The 19272-nt window shown below is 36.4% G+C and overlaps 2 protein-coding genes across 2 annotated transcripts in view; both read right to left on the reverse strand.

The window, feature by feature from the left end:
• Nucleotides 1-19272, reverse strand: part of LOC127859743 (E3 ubiquitin-protein ligase TRIM33-like) — a 118302-nt gene that overhangs the window by 57570 nt on the left and 41460 nt on the right. The gene's annotated exons all lie outside the window — the stretch shown is intronic.
• Nucleotides 1-19272, reverse strand: part of LOC127859514 (DNA topoisomerase 2-binding protein 1-like) — a 62192-nt gene that overhangs the window by 15797 nt on the left and 27123 nt on the right. The window contains exons 13-19 of the mRNA XM_052397012.1: nt 16378-16641; nt 14475-14551; nt 10178-10215; nt 9573-9641; nt 6972-7056; nt 4394-4547; nt 3510-3585 (exon numbers count right to left, since the gene is read on the reverse strand). Of these exons, the coding sequence (XP_052252972.1) occupies nt 3510-3585; nt 4394-4547; nt 6972-7056; nt 9573-9641; nt 10178-10215; nt 14475-14551; nt 16378-16641 (763 nt within the window). The remainder of the gene's footprint in view (nt 1-3509; nt 3586-4393; nt 4548-6971; nt 7057-9572; nt 9642-10177; nt 10216-14474; nt 14552-16377; nt 16642-19272) is intronic.

The raw sequence follows: 19272 nt of genomic DNA on the forward strand, positions 1-19272 counted from the left end.
AAGGTTAAAGTTTTGGGGCAGACACACACATACAATGAAAGACAGACACTTAAAATGACAGACAGACACATACAATGACAGACAGACAGGCAAAAAACAATATAACTCCGATCAAAATAATGTTATACATAAAGTTCCTTTACTAGAGCTTGTCATAATATTTACAAATAATCAACAACGCTGCATGTTTTAATACCTAGCAAAGTTGTAAAAAAGAAACATACATGCAAACATTTCAAGTGTCCACTATAACCTTGACATTGAAGCGAGCGAATCGGTTGTAATAGGCAATACATAATGTTAGTATGATAATAAATTGCTTTAACTTATTTGGAAATGCCATCATTTACGTCAGACCGACTAACGAATATGTAACGGAGAGAAAACGGACAAAATATGCAGATTTTGGTTATCCGGTGATAAAATTTACCTGGTCTGCCGCTCAAGACGCTCGAAATCAGTGTGTGAAGCGTTGGAAACACACAATGACCGCACAAGAACCGATGATGCAATGGAAAAAAACGTACATTTAACGAATATGTACTGGATAATTATCGGTCAGCTTATGGATATTACCGTGCGAGTAACGGACTTCTACCGGATAAAACGGCAGTGTAGCGCATTAGTACCGGACAAAACTTTCTTCCAACGTAAGAGAAATGGAAAAGTACCGAACACCAACATACAAAAAACTGTCATTTTATGTCATGCTTTATTTATAATATTTTTAAGTATCATAATTGTTTTTTCCTTTTTTTAAATGCATATGCTTGTTTGTTTCTTTATCATGAATGTTTATGAACACTTACGCAAAAAATAAATAAATCTTGGCCGGTCGAACACTTTTATATTTTCTTTCTGATGAAACAGTAGGGTACACCCTCAGTATCATGTGGCAAAGCATCAGGTTCTGGCAGGTCAAGGTCTCCGTTCTCAGCTGCTGCCTTCAGGTCTGACTCGTTCCACAACTGTGCATCAGATGCAGCACCACGGCCTCTAATGTCAGCCCAGACGAACTTGTAGTCAGAATCCACCAGAGCTAGCAGGACAACGGAGAAGTACTTCTTGTAGTTATAATACGTAGACCCGGATCTTGGTGGACATTTGCAGGCAATATGTTTGCCATCAATAGCACCAAGCGTATGGAGGAAATTCCGGCTGTCCCTGAATCCGTCAGCTATTCGCGTCCAATCGGCAGCTGTTGTTGGCAACGGCATCACCTCGTAAGCATACTCATCTACAACTGCTCTACACACCTGACGTGTATACGATAACAGTATGAAAGGCTAGCGTGGATTATAGGTGTATGACACAGTAGATAATCCATGACCTTTAGCGAGTGGATGATTAGGTAAAAATATACTACTTGATAAACGGTGCATATAACTGTGTGCATTTCAAAATATGCGCACAAGACAGTACTAATGGTGTTATACAATTTAGGAGTAGAATGCGCACTAATCTATTTGCCTTTTATCCTATACCAATAACTAAACACAATGCAATTAATTAATATAAAATGATGATAGAAGTAGACATTAAAGTATATAAATATATTAAAATGACTAACAGAAGCCTTTTAAAATTAATTTTAGCTCTATAGTAAATTAAGCGGTACTTACTTCTGGCACAAGAAGAGAAATAGTGTTGTGGGGTACCCTCCAGTCGAAACGCATATCACGGTACTTTGAACCAGACACAAGATGCCGCAGCGAAATTGTTAGCTTCATCCCTGGTTAAATTGGAAGTCTGTAGTTGTTGCGCTGTTTGGTTATCCTTAGGCCCACTCGTGCGAGAATCTCATCAAACATCTCGGGTGGCATTTACATGAAGTTGATGAATGCACGTTGGTCCTCTCGTCGTACCGTAGTTTGACCATAAGTTGGTCATACAGACCGAACTGACGCCTCCGCTCGGAACCCAGCCAAGCCCTGATCCACCATCTGCGCTGCCTTCGTCTCATTGCTCTCTTTTGAGCAAGACGATGCATGGCCAGATTAGCATTCAAAAGGCCAATCTGGGCCTGTAGGAGGGCGGCTTGACACTCTAATTGAATGCGAGCACGACACTCCATTGCACATGTCCTTCTCACAAGGCGTACCAAAATGAAATGATACTTCAACCCACAGGTTAATTACGGTTAAATGTTGGTCAACAGTTTTGTTCCGCCACACTTCTCGCAATTTTGTATACGTTAGCTGTCCGTTATTACCTGTTGAACATGCGTTAGGACCAGGACAACCAGACATTAACGGACATAAACCAGATACATACAGGAGGTGTAACGCACGAGTTCCGAACAAACCCTAAACTAACGTATGAAGACCGCACATCAAACGGAGATCTCTGTCCGTTTTATCCGGTGGAAAATTTTGAACATGCTCAAAACTTCCCAACGGATGGAACGGATGTCACCGGACATTGCCGAACAAAGAGCGGATTCGCCGGACATGAAACGGACATTAAACGGATAAGAACAGACACGAATGGATAAAATGATTTTATGCCCGTTTCTTGTCCGTTAGCTCGGTGTGACCGGGCGTTAACAAACACACAAACAAACACGCATGGGTTACACTATATGCACTTGAGCAATTTTAATGACATAACAAGGGGACTAGGCATAAAAAGGGGACTAACTTTAGGTAATTTTTAATATAGGATTATAATTTTGCATATGCCCTACTTCATATCAAAAGTAACAAAGCCTGCAATTTTAATGCTGCATGTTGACAAGTTTTTGTCTCAATGGTTATTCCGTTTACAAAAGTCTAAACTGTCCATGATTATCCTGTTTACTCTTCTAACTATCAATGGTTATCCCGTTTACAAAAGTCTAAACAATCCATGATTATACTGTTTACCCTTCTAAACTATCAATGGTTATCCCATTTAGCCTTCTAAACTATCAATGGTTATCCCATTTACCCTTCTAAACTATCCATGGTTATACAGTTTACCCTTCTAAACTATCCATGATTATCCTGTTTACCCTTCTCAAATATCCATTATTATCATGTTTACCCTTCTAAACAATCCGTCATTATATTGTTTACACTTCTAAACTATCCATAGTTATCCCATTTACCCTTATAAACTATCCATGATTATCCTGTTTAGCATTCTTAACTATCCATGATTATCATGTTTACCCTTCTAAAATATCCATTATTATCCTGTTTACCCTTCTAAACTATCCATCATTATACCGCTTACCCTTCTAAACTATCCATTGTTATCCCATTTACCCTTATAAACTATCCATGATTATCCTGTTTACCCTTTTAAACTATCCATGTTTATCCTGTTTTACCCTTCTAAGCTATCCATGGTTATCCCGTTTACAAAAGCCTTAACTATCCATTATTATCTGTTTTAAATCTATCGATTGTTATCTGTTTATCCTTCTAAACTATCCCTGGTTATCCATTTACCTTTCTAAACTTTCCCTGGTTATCCTGTTTACCCTTTTCTACTTTATTGTGGGAGGTATCATTCTACATGCCTACCAATTGAGGGCGGATCCGGTGTTGGTGTTTTCCCTGTTGTGGATTTGGGCTGCTTAGGAGTTTGGGCTTCTTCGGCCTGAAAATGACAGCATTAAATGGGATTGAATACATTTATCAAGGATTTACAGTGTTTTCTCTCTCTTCATTTTGGGAATGGGGCCTGGGAGCTTGGGATTGATGAAATTGGGTAGGTCTGACTACAATTGGGACCTTGGTATTGTGTTTTTTTTTTGCTAACAGATACTGAACAAGAGCAGGTGCCATGCTCGGCTACAGGTGCAGTTTTGAATATATAAAAGCTTGTCAGATGTTGTTTGTTTTTTTAGGTCACAGTAACCTAGACCTTTGACCTAGTGACCCAAAAATGGGTGTGGCATGTAGAACTCATCGAGGTGCATCTACATATTAAGTTTAACAGTTTTAGGCGGAAGCAATTTGATTTTAGAGCCAATGTTCAAAACCTTAACAAAATGTTTAGGTTTAGCACAACGCGGACGTCACGACGAGCTGGCTATGACAATACCTCAGATTTTCTCAGAAAAACGCTGAGCTAAAAATTGAGAATATTACAGTGTTTTTAATAATATGTTAACTTAGGTTAAACTGAAAAAGAATAGGTGAACATAGTAAAAATTGCGTTTTGTTTTTTAAATATATTTTTCTTTTTGCAACCTTCTTTTGGGAATTTTAGGGAGGTATTTGGGAAGAATATATACTTTTAGCGATTGGGAATGGGATCAAATTTCAACCCAAATATGACAAAAAACAACACTGTCTTAAAAAAATAGACTTTTTCTCATTTATCTAGTTAATAAATGAGTATTTATAACAGATGAACAGATTAATTTCCAGACCTTTCCCTACGAATCAACACCACAACTAACCTGCACATGTGCCTCGAACACAGGCAGTTTGGGTTCCTCATCATCGTCGTCTGTTTCCGAGAACTGTGCAGCCTGTTCGTGGAAATCATCTGGAACATCCTGTGTTGGGCTGTTTGCGCGAGCCAGCTGGTGGGCTAGCTTCTCTTGCTCCGACCTGAAAACCATGTGTATTGGCATGATAAAAAGTTAAATGCTCTCCTGTCCATTTCCTGGGCCTAAATCCAGGGCCTACAACACTCCCACAGTGAAGATTGAACCTGTGACCTCCCGGTCACTAGGTGGACAAGATATCCATTCCACCACAGCGACCTCAAGAGCGTGATAATTTGAGCCTTGTTCTGGGAAAACTGGGCTTAATGCATGTGCTCACATCATAATACTGAAAGAACAGCCCTGCCACAAACTAAACCAAAAACTAGTATACTTGCCGCAAATTAAACAAGACTATTGTCAAGCAATATAAGTCCCCTACCTTCTCCACCATTGTCAGAAATATTATTTTTTTGTTGCCATAGCAACCAGAATTTTCGACGTAGGAACAAAATGAAATGACGTGCATAGTGTCCATCTATCCATGTTCCAAGTTTCATGAAAAATTTAAGAACTTTTAAAGTTATCGCAGAATCCAGAAAACCACCATTTTCAGCAGTATTTCTAGTCTATTTGTTGCCATAGAAACCAGAATTTTAAACGTAGGAACAAACTGAAATGACGCGCATAATGTCCATATTGCCATCTATCCATGTTCCAAGTTTTATGAAAAAATATTAGAACTTTTAAAGTTATCGCAGGATCCAGAAAACGGCCATTTCCAGCAGTATTTCTAGTCTATTTGTTGCCATAGCAACCATAATTTTTGACATATGAAGAAAATTAAATGATGTGCATAATGTCCATATTTCCATCTATCCATGTTTCAAGTTTCCAAAAAAAAAATATTCAGAACTTTTAGAGTTAATACAGGATCCAGAAAAGTGTGACAGACTGATGGACAGACAGACACCCAGAGCCCAAACCATAAGTCCCCTCCGGTGAAACCTGCAGGGGACTAACAAAAAATAATCAACTTGCCACAAATTAAACAAAAATATAATAACCATGCCACAAATTTAACCTTTTACCCCTTAAACACGTATTTTGATGCATTTGTAGTCCCTAAGAAAGTTAAATTTAATTTTAGACTTTTTTTTACCACATGGCCATTTTCACTTTGCTTCTGAGTAGGGTTAAAGTAAGAATTAAGTGGTTCAAAAAAAGTAAGATTTTATGCTACTCTGATCCCCATGGCCAAGTTCACGGAAGAATTACTCAGGATTGTGCAAGAGACGTTTGCACTTCATGGTGATGCCCCATTTTTAGTTTCAATCTCACTGCTTGAGAATCGTGAAAGTAGTTCACTACCAAAGACCAAAAACAACTTTTTCTTCTCTGGAAACAGACACACTTGAAAGTGTCCCTATAAGTCTATGGCATTCGATGAAATCAAAATAAAATATTTTGTGGGCTGGTTAGCACAGATGGCCGGGATTCTCCTGATTGGGAAAGTTCACCTAGTTTCAACAATTTGTTTGAAAATTGTTGATGTAGATTTGTTTCTCACAAATACTTTGAAATTGAGAATAAACTTGTCTTAAATACTATCTACTAAGGTTCAATGTATAGAGATGCATATTGATATGAGCTAAATATTGCAATTATTTAAACAAAAATGTGTTGTTGTTTTTGTAAGAATAAGAATTTAAGAGATCTCAAATTTAGAAAATTAGAAAAAACTGCACAGTGACAAGCAAAATTGTCATAACATGTGTTTATTGCTTGATTGAATTAGTAAATGAAGTCCTGCACCTTTTTTTACCATAAAGCACTACAAACAGAGTAACCGTTATAACACTAAGTTTTCGGACACTAAATTTTCCGACACCCCCTTTTATAGCCAAAATAATTTTTCATGCCTCGTAATTTTAGGATATATAGATTTGTGTCCATAATTAAAGACCGTCTATTGTACAGCGCTATTTTACCAGATTTTGGCCCTTTTTATGCTCAACTGGTGACCCTTCGAGCATGTAATTTCATCATTAAAGTCATAAAACCTGGCAGATTAATGCATGAAGGCAATAGACCATTACATATCTGAAAACTTACAGAGTTATAACTGTATGCTATGCATTTCTTGAAAACAATTTTTTTAAGTTAAAGTTGAAACCCACAAAATTAAGTGCCCACAAAATTGGCTTAAAAGAAAAATAAAATTTGCCAAATGCAATTAATTAATAAATAAGTTCAAAATAAATCAGCCTTGCCCTGGGAAAACAGGCTTAAATGCATGTGTCTAAAGTGTCAGCCCAGATTAGCCTGTGCAATCCACGTCCAGGCTAATCAGGGACGACACTTTCTGCCAAGTGGATTTTTGTTAGATGTTAGAAGACACTTCCTTAAAATGAAAACTTCCATATAAATGGAAAGTGTCGTCCCTAATTAGCCTACACGGACTGCACAGGCTAATCTGAAATGGCACTTTACTCACGTTCATTAAGCCCTGTTTTCCCCGAGCGCAGCTCATAGATACCATAGTTACCTTCTGATGGGGTCATCCCATACAACGTGTACAGACTGGGACGGCTGATTCTCTGCAGAGTTCCTCTCAACTACAGCCACCTTCTCTGTTAAAAGAACAAAACATGTGAGACAACAGCACGAAAGTATAGGAGTTATGCTAAATAGATTTCATTATAAGTAAATCACCTAAATAACAATACATGTACCAATTTGGATGAACAGGGTTCCCAGCTTTTTGTATGAACAAAATTCCGTTATTTTTCCCTGATGGAAAAAAACATTCCTGGATCATAATTTCGACCTATTTCTTGTTTCACACACCCTCAATAAATAGCAGTTGCAGACATAACTAAGCTACATGTATACTACAAAGCCACCATAGGCATGCAGAGGAATAGATTTGCTGTTTTGATCGTATGGACTTCTCAACACAAGTCGGGAAAGTCTGACCAAACAAAATTCCCTGAATTTTCCCTGATTTCAGGAATTTTTCCCAAATTCCCTGACTTTTCCCTGACTGGAAAAAGTGAGTCTTTTTCAAGGTTTTCCCTGATTTCCAGGTTGGCTGGGAACTCTGATGAAAAAATGACTATTAATATTTTTTTGTTTTCAGATATCCTCTGTGTGCCTAATTTTGATCAGGTGCCTAAGTTCGATCAGTTTTTTATGACGTATTTTCGAATACCAGCACTTACATCATGCGCCAGCCTTCCTGCGAAAACTCATAACAGAAGTCGTAATTCCGTCAACCTCTCGTAAAAATGCGGTTTAAACAGGTCTTTATGAATAACAAAGATTACTTTATGTCAATTATCGATGCCTCATTTTTCATGCATTTATCGCACTTATATTCTTCAAATTACCATTAAATTCATAAAACATCCATCAAAATACTCTTTTCTAAATTGCCAGGGACGCTGCAGTTTTCAGGGGAAGTAAGACAATTCTCCGTAAATAAGCGCTTTGTTTACCTGGGGCTCATAAGGGGACATTCATAAATTAGATCGACGCATTAATAGACGTCCAATTAAGACGTTTATTGTTAAATTAAAGCTCTTTACTGCAGCGCAATTGCCACGAAAAACTGGCTTTTAGAAGGGGTGAGACATTCCTATGTCCACATTGTGTTTAGGAAAATATCGTATTATAATGAATGTAAATATGTTTGGTAATTTTACAAATGTGTGTTTATGAGTGTTTAATCTTCTTTTTTGTACCTTCTTTATTGTAAGTTGTTGTTAATTTTAATAAATATTTAAGACAAACATTAAAATAATCTTCAAAATATATGAATAAACTTTCTTTTCTAAAAAAAAACAACATTAAATGGGTCGCTCCTAGCCCAGGGACCTATACAAAACATGTTTGTATTGGTCCCTGCCTAGCCTAAGTATTCATGTGAGCAAATAACTATTTATCTACCCCATGTGAGCCCCAATTTGTGACGTCATGAAGACAGCTGGTCGAACTTAGGAGTGCTTCTCAGTGACGTATATCATGTGGGGTAATAGATAGTTTTTAACCGTTAACGACCGTTTTGTTTGTTTATATTTTTTTTTTTGCATATTTGGATATAGTTTTGAATACTCTGTCTAAATACCATAGCAAGTTTTCAGTAATCGTTGTTGATGTCAATCATGCGCAGAGACAAAGTTTAACGTGATCGAACTTAGGCACACATAGCATAAGTTTAATCTATTTTTGCAAATAGGTGTCTAATCTATTGTTTTACTGAAGATCATGTAACTTTATTTTCAAAAGAGTGTTTTTTTTCACCTTTTTGGAATGGGGCCGGGTCCCTTTGGATTGGTAAAATTTGAGGTGTTTTGACTAAATAATTGGGAAATAATTTTTTTTGTTTTTGCTAAAAAAAATCTTCAAAATTGAAAATACAATTGTTTTCAGAATTATATTAACTAAGGTTGAACTTATATGGATGGGAGTTGAACAAAATATTGAGATCTCAAAAGTTAACTTTTATTGGAAACAGTCCATACCAAATTGGGAATTTTTAACTCCCATTTGGGAAAAATATATACCTTTTTTCATTGGGAAAGGGGACGATTACCGGACCCAATTTTGAATAAAAAAAACAACACTGCAAAATGAATAAGTCAATTGTTCATTATATAGAAATAATTGTTATTTATTTTTTGTCACAAAATCATTCCATTTTAATATATTAAAATTATCTACAATGTTTGCCAAGTTAGTTTAGCAAAATTAAAAAAACAATCTTTATAGCTATGATATTAAAATCCTACCAGTAATCAAAATATAACAATCACACAATAAAATCACAAATCACACATCTGGTTTCTTTCTATATTGAATTAAATAGCATCAATATTCATATGAGTCATTAACCCTTTCCCACTTAGAAGCAAAGTGAAAATGGCTATATGCCACCTGCATAACATCAGAACAGCCTTCGTGTAAATCACAGACTGTTCAGGTATTATGCTGTTTGCTACTCATCAGTATCTGAGGTTTCGGAAATGAAATACTTTAATCTAGTATGAAAGGTCTTAAATTTAAGTTTATTTTCTAAGGTACTGAAAATGCGTCAAAATGCTTATATGAGAGGTAAATGGTCAAGTTATTATAATCCACCACCTACCCTCCGTCCGGCGTGATTTCGCTCCGCTACTGGCTGAGGAATCCTCGGGGGTACCCACTTGGCCACTGCCTGAATGGAAAGCATTTCCATGATTCACAAACATCAATACCAATACAGTATTTTATTTTTAAAGAAGTTTTTTAAGAATTATTAATTTAATGGTAGATTATATTCAAATTGCAAACTTTGTTATCAGAGCATAATTATTTGACTACAAATAATAATCACAATAAATCTGTTAATTATTGAACTGAAAACTGTTTTCATATTGTTGTATGTTAATTACAATTTACATGCATTATAACTCAGAGTGTAAGATTATTTTTTTAAGAATTAACACAAAGTTAAGCATTTGTAATAGAGACAGTAATTAGAGTTTTGAATTCCCGTCTGCAATGATAATTTTTATTCAACTTTTTCTTAAATATTTTAGACAATCAACAAAATTTGGTGCAGAATAACCCATAGCTGACTGACTTCTTTGACTACATAAACCTCACCGGTGTTGTATTTGATTTTTAAAATTAGGAATACAAAAGTGTAATTTATTTCTAAAGCACATCATTGAAGTATTGCTGAATAAACGCTGTATTTTGTGTACTTACAATTCAGTCTCTTACTGCCCCTTCTCCTGCGTTTACCCCTGAAAGAGTTACACAAAACATTCATGACTATTTTGTTATGCTCCCGTATTGATAAATATTTAGGTGCCAGAGTGTTTTTTCGTTCGAATTTGGGGCCTGTAGAAGGACCCATTCCCAATTGCATTTTTTCCCCAAAATGGTACCTAAAATTCCCAATTTAAGGTTTCAATTTATTTTATTTTTTTAAGTAAGTCTCAACATTTAGTTCATAACTGATAATGCCTTACAAGTTGAACCACTTTTATTCTCAATTTAAAAGCATTTATTAGCAAAAAAACACTAATTTCCCAATTTAGTCAAAAGGACACAATGTTCCCCATTTCAAATCACATGGACCCGGCCCCATTCCCATAATGGTGAAAAACAAGAAACTATCGGAGACGGGTGATTCTCCCCAAAGTTTTTTTTTGTCACAATATTGCACTATATATTCAGATAAAAGGAAACGTCTTAAGGGCAAAGTAGTTGGGGGGACAATAATTTTTTTTTAAAGAAAATTTCAAAGGGCCATAACTCTGTGACAAATCATCAGACCAGAACCCGCTGAGAATATGCACATCTCCTCTTGGTAGTGAAGCTTCCCATAAAGTTTCATTGAATTCCGGTCATTAGTTGCTGAGTAATAGCCCGGACAAAAATTGTGCATGGACGGTCAGACAGACAGACGCACACATGGACAGACGAAGCACCCTGAATGAACAAAAAATTGCAAGAGTTTTTTTCTCACCTTTTTTTGGGAGTGGGGCCTGGGTCGTTTTGGATTGGGAAAAATCACTTCGTTTTGACTAAAATTGGGACAAATAGGTGTTGTTGTTTACTTGCATACAAATTCTTAACCCTTTCCCACTAAGAAGCAAAGAGATAATTGCTATGTGCAAACAGCATGAACCAGAACAGTGCTGTTTGCTGCTCATCAGTATCTAAGGGTTCAAAATGAAGCCTTTAAAACTTGAATATAGAAAGAAAGGCCTTTAATAAAATGTAACTTTTAAACGGACTACAAACATGTCAAAATACGTATCTTAGTGGTAAACGGTTAAGAATTGAGATACAAAAAAAATTCAATATTGTATCTACTAAGGTCCAAGTCATGCAACTGAATAGGGAGATAAACTAAAAGTTTTATAATTTATACTTTATTAAATGCTTTCCTCAACATGTCAAGTTAAACAAGAGCACCGCCTTGCGGGTGCAGACCGCTCATCTATTTTCTGTTTAAAGGTGAAGGGACTCTCATTTTCAATCACAAAGGAGGGAGGGGTGGAGTGAAGAGGGGTGTATAGTGTGGGGTTGTGGACATTTATTACATTATCTTCCAAAAAAGCGAAAAAAAAAATAAATCAGGGGCGGGGGGGAGGGATGGGTGGTTGGGGGAAGGGCGATGGGGGGGGGGGGGTTTTGGGTGCGATGGTTGGACGGTATTTCAAACATAACCGTTTAAAAAAAAAAATTGGGGGGTGGGGTGGGGTATAGTGTGAGGGTGTGGTGGTAATTTGTGAGATGATCTTAAAAAAAAAAAAAAAAAAAATTTTTTTTTTTTAAATTGGGGTGGGGGGTGGGGTGGGGGTATAGTGTGAGGGTGTGGTGATCATTTGTGAGATGATCTTAAAAAAAAAAAAAAAAATAGGGGGGGGGAGGGGGGAGGTGGGGGGGGAGGGGGGGAGGGGGGGGAGGGCACGGGGGACGGTTTGGGTGGAGTCTATTGTGGTATGTCAGGTAAGAGTAGTTTCGTCAAAGTATCAATCAAATCTAATCATAAATAAAGAAGTTATGGCAATTTTAGCAAAATTTAATAATTTGACCTTGAGAGTCAAGGTCATTCAAAGGTCAAGGTAAAATTCAACTTGCCAGGTACAGTAACCTCATGATAGCATGAAAGTATTTGAAGTTTGAAAGCAATAGCCTTGATACTTAAGAAGTAAAGTGGATTGAAACACAAAATTTAACCATATATTAAAAGTTACTAAGTCAAAAAAGGGCCATAATTCCGTAACAATGACAACCAGAGTTATGCAACTTGTCCTTTTACTGTACCCTTATGATATTTTTTGAGTGTTCCAAGTATGAAAGCAATATCTTTGATACTTTAGGGGTAAAGTGGAGCAAAACATAAATCTTAACCAAATTTTCAATTTTCTAAGTATAAAGGGCCCATAATTCCGTCCAAATGCCAGTCAGAGTTACATAACTTTGCCTGCACGGTCCCCTTATGATAGTTAATAAGTGTTGCAAGTATGAAAGCAAAAGCTTTGATACTGTAGGAATAAAGTGGACCTAAACACAAAACTTAATCAAATTTTCAATTTTCTAAGTATAAAAAGGGCACATAATTCTGTCAAAATGCCAGTCAGAGTTACATTACTTTGCCTGCACAGTCCCCTTATGAAAGTTAGTAAGTGTTGCAAGTATGAAAGCAGTAGCTTTGATGCTTAAGGAATAAAATGGACCTAAACACAAAACTTAACCAAAATTTTCAATTTTCTAAGTATAAAAAGGGCACATTATTCTGTCAAAATGCATGCCAGAGTTATCTAACTTTGCCTGCCCAGTCCCCTCATGATAGTAAGTAAGTGTAACAAGTTTGAATGCAATAGCATTGATACTCACTGAGAAAAGTGGACCTAAACGCAAAACTTAACCAAAATTTTCGATTTTCTAAGTATAAAAAGGGCACATAATTCTGTCAAAATGCACGCCAGAGTTATCTAACTTTGCCTGCCCAGTCCCCTCATGATAGTAAGTAAGTGTACCAAGTTTGAATGCAATAGCATTGATACTTTCTGAGAAAAGTGGACCTTAACGCAAAACTTAACCGGACGCCAACGCCGACGCCGACGCCAAGGTGATGACAATAGCTCATAATTTTTTTTCAAAAAATAGATGAGCTAATAAAAACCTTTTTACAAAATAGTTTTACTGGAGATTTTCTAAATTAAGAATGACATAATAACTTAAGAAACTAAGTCACAAATATAGTTAAGCAATGACAATTATATTTTATTTTCATTCCCATTTTTCAAATTTGAAACAATTATCATTTTAAAATTTAAATTACCTTTTTCCCTATAAAACAAAGAAAAGCATAAAACAAAACCCGATAATTTTAATTGATGAACAAGTAACTATATCCAGTAATATTTTATAAAAGTTAAGAAGTAGTTAGCCTTATATTGTAAAACAAAATCCTTGTTTTTCTTAATGTTTATATTAATAATAAATGTAAAGGATATGACTGAAACATGTTAAGTATTTTAACAAAAGTAGCATGATTGTACGGTATATGTACTTATACTTTATTTAATTGAGCCTTGTGTTCATAATATGAATTACATGGTAACTGAATTCTCAAGATTTGTTGTGGTCTGCGCCATAACATCCAACAACTGCTTGCTCAGAACTCAAGATCTTGCATATAGGTCGCCATGGTGTTTTTGATATGGTGTCGGACTAGTGACTGGCAGGTCACAGGTTCGATCCAAATTGTGAGAGCCCAAAAAGACACCAAGTACTAGTTCCACTCAGGAAACGGACTTAACAAGCAAATTCATTGAATTGATATCCCCCGCCTTCTGCACACAAAAGTTTTCTGGACGTCTGGACAAAAAGCATTTTTTCAAGATACAAAAGGCCATAACTTCTTTATTATCCAATGTGTACATTGCCAATTGACGTGCATCATCCTCTTATCAATATATATATACTCATACCAAGTTTCAATGAAATTCGCCAAAGCACTTCCAAGATATGGCTCCGGACACAAAAAAGCTTTTTTTCAAGATACAAAGGGCCATAACTCTGTTATTTACTGATGGTGTAAAATGCCATTTGGCCTGCATCATCCTCTTCTCCATATATATACTCATATCAAGTTTCAATGAAATCCGCAAAAGCACATCCAAAATATCACTCCGGAAAAAAAAGTGCCGGACAGACGGACAACGCCAAAACAATATCCCTCCCCCTGTGGCGGGGGATAATAAGCATAAGGCATTCACTGCAATTGAGCTTTCAAATAGATAGGTTAATACTTAGATCTTACGTGTTCTGAGCCATCACATCTTCCAACTGCTTTTGAGCTTGGAAATAGATAGGTTTATACTAAGATCTTACGTGTTCTGAGCCATCACATTCTCCAACTGCTTTTGAGCTTGGAAATACATGTAGATAGGTTTATACTAAGATCTTACGTGTTCTGCGCCATCACATCTTTCAACTGCTTTTGAGCTTGGAAATAGATAGGTTTATACTAAGATCTTACGTGTTCTGAGCCATCACATCTTCCAACTGCTTGCTGAGCACTTCTCTCATCTCCAGAGACCCCACCGTCTCTTGAGGCTGAAACCAACAAAACGTGTCTTTATAGGAAAAATACTCTTGTTTTCTCTTTTCACACAAATTACATGAGCTGTGCTCTATGAAAAAGGGGTTTAATGCATGTGCGTAAAATGTTGTCCCAGATTAGCCTGTGCAGTCCGCTTGTTTCAAGAAAGTCTCTTCAGAGCAAAAATCAAGTTTAGGCGGAAAGTGTCGTCCCTGATTAGCCTGTGCGGACTGAACAGGCTAATCTGGGACGACACTTTACGCACATGCATTAAACCTCTTTTTCACTGAGCACAGCTCATATATTGATAACAAATCTTAACCTGCTACTTTCTCTTGTTCATTTAGTTAATAATGACACAATGACCATGGGATAAAGACAAGGTCAGTAGGTCAACTCAGATTCATTAGTTATGCTCAACATTAACAGACTTTGCAAAACCTGAGAAGGACCTGTCAGATTATGTTGCAATCGTGTCAGACATTTGGTTAATCTGTCAGACATGCAAGCAAGTTACATATTAACTTATTAAACTTCTTGTCAGGCACTGTGTCTGAAAGTGCCAGAATGTGTGCCAGTGTGTAATTGGGGGTTAGATTTGTCTAACTGACAGGTTGTTTGGAGTCTGCACTAGGACCTGAAGAACTCACCAAGGCTTGCGTTTCGAGTCTTCTAAAGCTCACCAGAGATACTTAAGCTGAGCTCTAGAAAAATGGGACTTAATACATAGAGGATATTTGTTGGTTTCGGTGGATTATCGATTTTAATTCATGAGTGATCATAGAAAATTATAATTTTTTTTACGTGTGGCGCAGCAACAAGTGAAAATATATATTTTATATGATCACAAGTGAATTAGAATTGATATTCCACCGAATCCAACAAATTTTCTTTTTATTTTAAGCTTTTTTCACAGTTTATATACATTGTTAAAGAGTTTAACTAAAGAATTTCGCTAGGATAATGACGTCATTTCGTCAAAAATGACGTCATTTCACAGTAAACAGTGAAAATTATCGAAAATTTTCACTGATAATTTTCACTGATTGAAACAGTGAAATTATCAGTTTTAATTCACTGATATTTCTCTATAAATCATCACAGGAAAGCATAAAATAAATGTGCTAATTGTAATCAAGGGCGACACTTTACGTCTAGATTGGATTTTGGTTTAGAAAAGACTTCCTTTGACCATAATTTTTCATAAAGCTCTGTGTCTGAAAAAGCGTTAATGTTTGCCAGGCATTGTATTTTTTTGTCAGATTTTTCTGAAAGGTTAATAAGGACTATAAATACCTGTAGCACTCATTAAGGTTTCCGCATTAGGTTCTCTAAATGTTGCTAATTATACTTATAATACCTGGGCTCTTACCACTGACCCTTTCAGTTAAAGACTAGAGCTTAAGCCACCTGACCAGCCATACTGATAACGATTTAAATGTATTTTATACTTTGTATACGCAATCCAGGTAGTGTCACAAAATATGACGACAACAACATAACTCTTAAAGCTTTTGTAATGCATTATAATTTTCAGGTTTACATTCACCTAAAGATGCATATAATGGATATTTAAGAGCATGGTAAATGTTAAGTATTACTGTTTCCTTGCAAATATCGTTACTACAACCAAATTGAGCAAATCTGAAACAATTTTGCAAATGTACTAAAACGTGAAAAGGTCCCTTTAATAAACAATTAACCTAGTATTCTCAATGTATATAAGTGATAACAGGTCGTTGTTTTTTTTCCATTTTCCCATTTTTTACTTTAAATTGATTTATTTATTTATAGCTTTGTTTATTTATAAAAAAATAACAGCACATCTCTCACAAAATACCTGCTGCTTATCTTCTTCTGAGGGGCTCTTATCCAGACTGCCAGTCAATTTGCAGACCAGATTCGCAACTGGTGATTTGCCTCCCTTTCTTGCCGGTGTACCGGACCCAGAGTTGCCTCCCTCGGAATTTCTATTGACAGATGGGGAAGTTTTTTCAGCTTCATTTTTTGCGGTAACAGCCGATTTGGGAGGCTCTGTGACACTTTTGATGTTCCGTCGTACACGTGGAGTGCGCATGGGTGTTCCTCTGGTGGTAACCACCGCCTGAAAATAATTCATTATTAAGACTTGCTTTGGGAAAACGGGTCTTAATGCATGTGTGTAAAGTGTCGCTCCAGTTCAGCCTGTGCAGTCTGTGCAAATCATTCTAAAGAAGAAAGCATATACATAAAGTGGGCAGAGCGATCATTGTCCAGGCAAGATGTCAATTACTTAATTTAATAAGCCTGTGTTCCTGTTCAAAAATGCCATGTATACTGCACGGTTATGCTTCATGCAATGTGAAATTTTGTCACCGGTTTCAGACGTATTCAAGCATTGATTCTTATACCTTAAGATATCAGCACAAACTGCAAGTATAAAATTGTCCTTTAAACACTAAAGATTTTTGCAAATGTATTACAATAACTTGAGATATTTGCAAAAATAAAATTCTTAATGGTGTGTTTACATTCTGTCCAGCCTGTGTGTAAACCCATGAAATCCCAATTGATTCTGCATCCTGAAGCAGGTAAGAGCAAATACATGCCAAATCATTCATGTTATCAATTATGTTAAAAACTGCGTATGCAGCAGTTGAAAGTAGCGAGTTGACATTCAAAAACATGACGGAAAGTCCGTGATTGAAAAAATCTGTTAAAAGTGGAAAAAGTCATATCCCTGGTAAGACATTGTTGACGTTGACGGGACAGAAAAAAATAAATAAAATGTGCATATTGCCTAAGGGTGCCATGATTGAGTTAACGATTTCTAGATTGAAGATGTCAGTTAACATCAGTTTTTTTTATTTTTTTATTTTTAAGTTTATATAAACCAGAAAAGCAAATTTAAAAATTAAATGGCCCCGTTACCGTGACATTTGACCAGTTGACCTCAAAATCAAAAGGCGTCTTCTTTACTTTGAAAATAGCAAGATACCAAGAGTTCTTAAGATATCACCCAGATATGATGTTCATGTTACAGCCCTTTGATCTTGAGCTTTGACCTGTTAACCCCAAAATTTATAGTCGTGTTTGTTTTCTAACAAGAAACTATCATAACAATTTTATTTTTGTAGGATAACGAAGTCTATAGATATCATGCAAATATGAAATGGTCCACAGAATTACAAACCATTTAAAAGATGCAAAGCAATACATCCCTGCATCTTTCAAGGATGGAGTGGGATGCATATAATAATTGGTTGAGTGGTATGTTGATTTTCATATGTTTGGCATATACATGTAAAATGAACAACAGCATGCCAATAATTACACATCCTAATAGTAATCATAGTGAAGAAAAATTTAACTTACAAAAACAATGTTTAACAAGAGTGCCAAACTGTCACAAGATACGCCCCTTCGAAGGTTTTGGACGCCATGCTCAATGCTTGAAATGCACTAAGTGATCTCGAGACCAAGTTATTGACTCGGCATGACCCATATTTGAACTTGACCTAGATATCATTTAGACGTAACATCTGACTAAATTCGGTGAAGATCGGATGAAAACTACTTCAATAAGAGAGCGGACACCATGCTAAATGCTTGAAATGCACTAATTGACATTGTGACCTCGTTTTTGACCTTGCATGACCCATATTTGAACTTGCCCTACATATCATCTAGACACAACTTCTGACCAAATTAGGTGATATTCGGATGAAAACTACCTAAATTAGAGAGCGTACAACATGCTAAATGCTTGAAATGCACTTAGTGACCTCATAACCTTGTTTTTGACCCTGCATGACCCATATTTGAACTTAACCTACATATCATCTAGACACAACTTCTGACCAAATTAGGTGAAGATCGGATGAAAACTACTTCAATTAGAGAGCGGACACCATGCTAAATGCTTGAAATGCACTAAATATTCCTGTAACCAAGTTTTTAACCCAGCATGACCCATATTCGAACTTGACCTAGATATTTTCTAGATACATCTTCTGACCAAGTTTAGTGATTATCGGATGAAAACTATTTCTATTAGAGAGCGGACACCATGGTAATTGCTTGAAATGCACTTAGTGAACCAGTGACCTAGTTTTTGACCCGGCATGACCCATATTCGAACTTTACCTAGATATTGTCCAGATACAACTTCTGACCAAGTTTGGTGAAGATCGGATGAAAACTACTTCAATTAGAGAGCGGACACCATGCTAAATGCTTGAAATGCACTAGGTGACCATGTGACCTAGTTTTTGACCTGGCATGACCCATATTCGAACTTGACCTGCATATTGTCTAGATAAAACTTCTGACCAAGTTTGGTGAAGATCGGATGAAAACTATTTGAATAAGAGAGCGGAAACTTCTGTGAACACCGCCCGCCCGCCTGCCCATCCGCCCCCAAGGTGAAACTATAATACGTCCCGTTTTTTTAAAACGGGCGTATAAAAAAAGAATATTTCAGATAAAAAAATTTTTGCCAGAAATCTTCCATTTTCCATGATTTTACAGACATTTAACAATTGAATTTTTCCCCAGATCTGTTCTTACCATATGTTTTGTATGGAAGTGTTACAGAAAGACAAATGTTTCACTCACCAGGAAAAGGTTTGCATTAAACGTGTGAGGAAAAATTACTCATGAGGGAAGGGTGTGGATTAAAGGTGTGAGGAAAAATTACTCACCATGGACAGGTTTAGATTAAAGGTGTGAGGAAACATCACTAACAAGGAAAAGG

The sequence above is a fragment of the Dreissena polymorpha genome, chromosome 15, assembly GCF_020536995.1.
Source record: "Dreissena polymorpha isolate Duluth1 chromosome 15, UMN_Dpol_1.0, whole genome shotgun sequence".
Lineage (NCBI taxonomy): Eukaryota > Metazoa > Mollusca > Bivalvia > Myida > Dreissenidae > Dreissena > Dreissena polymorpha.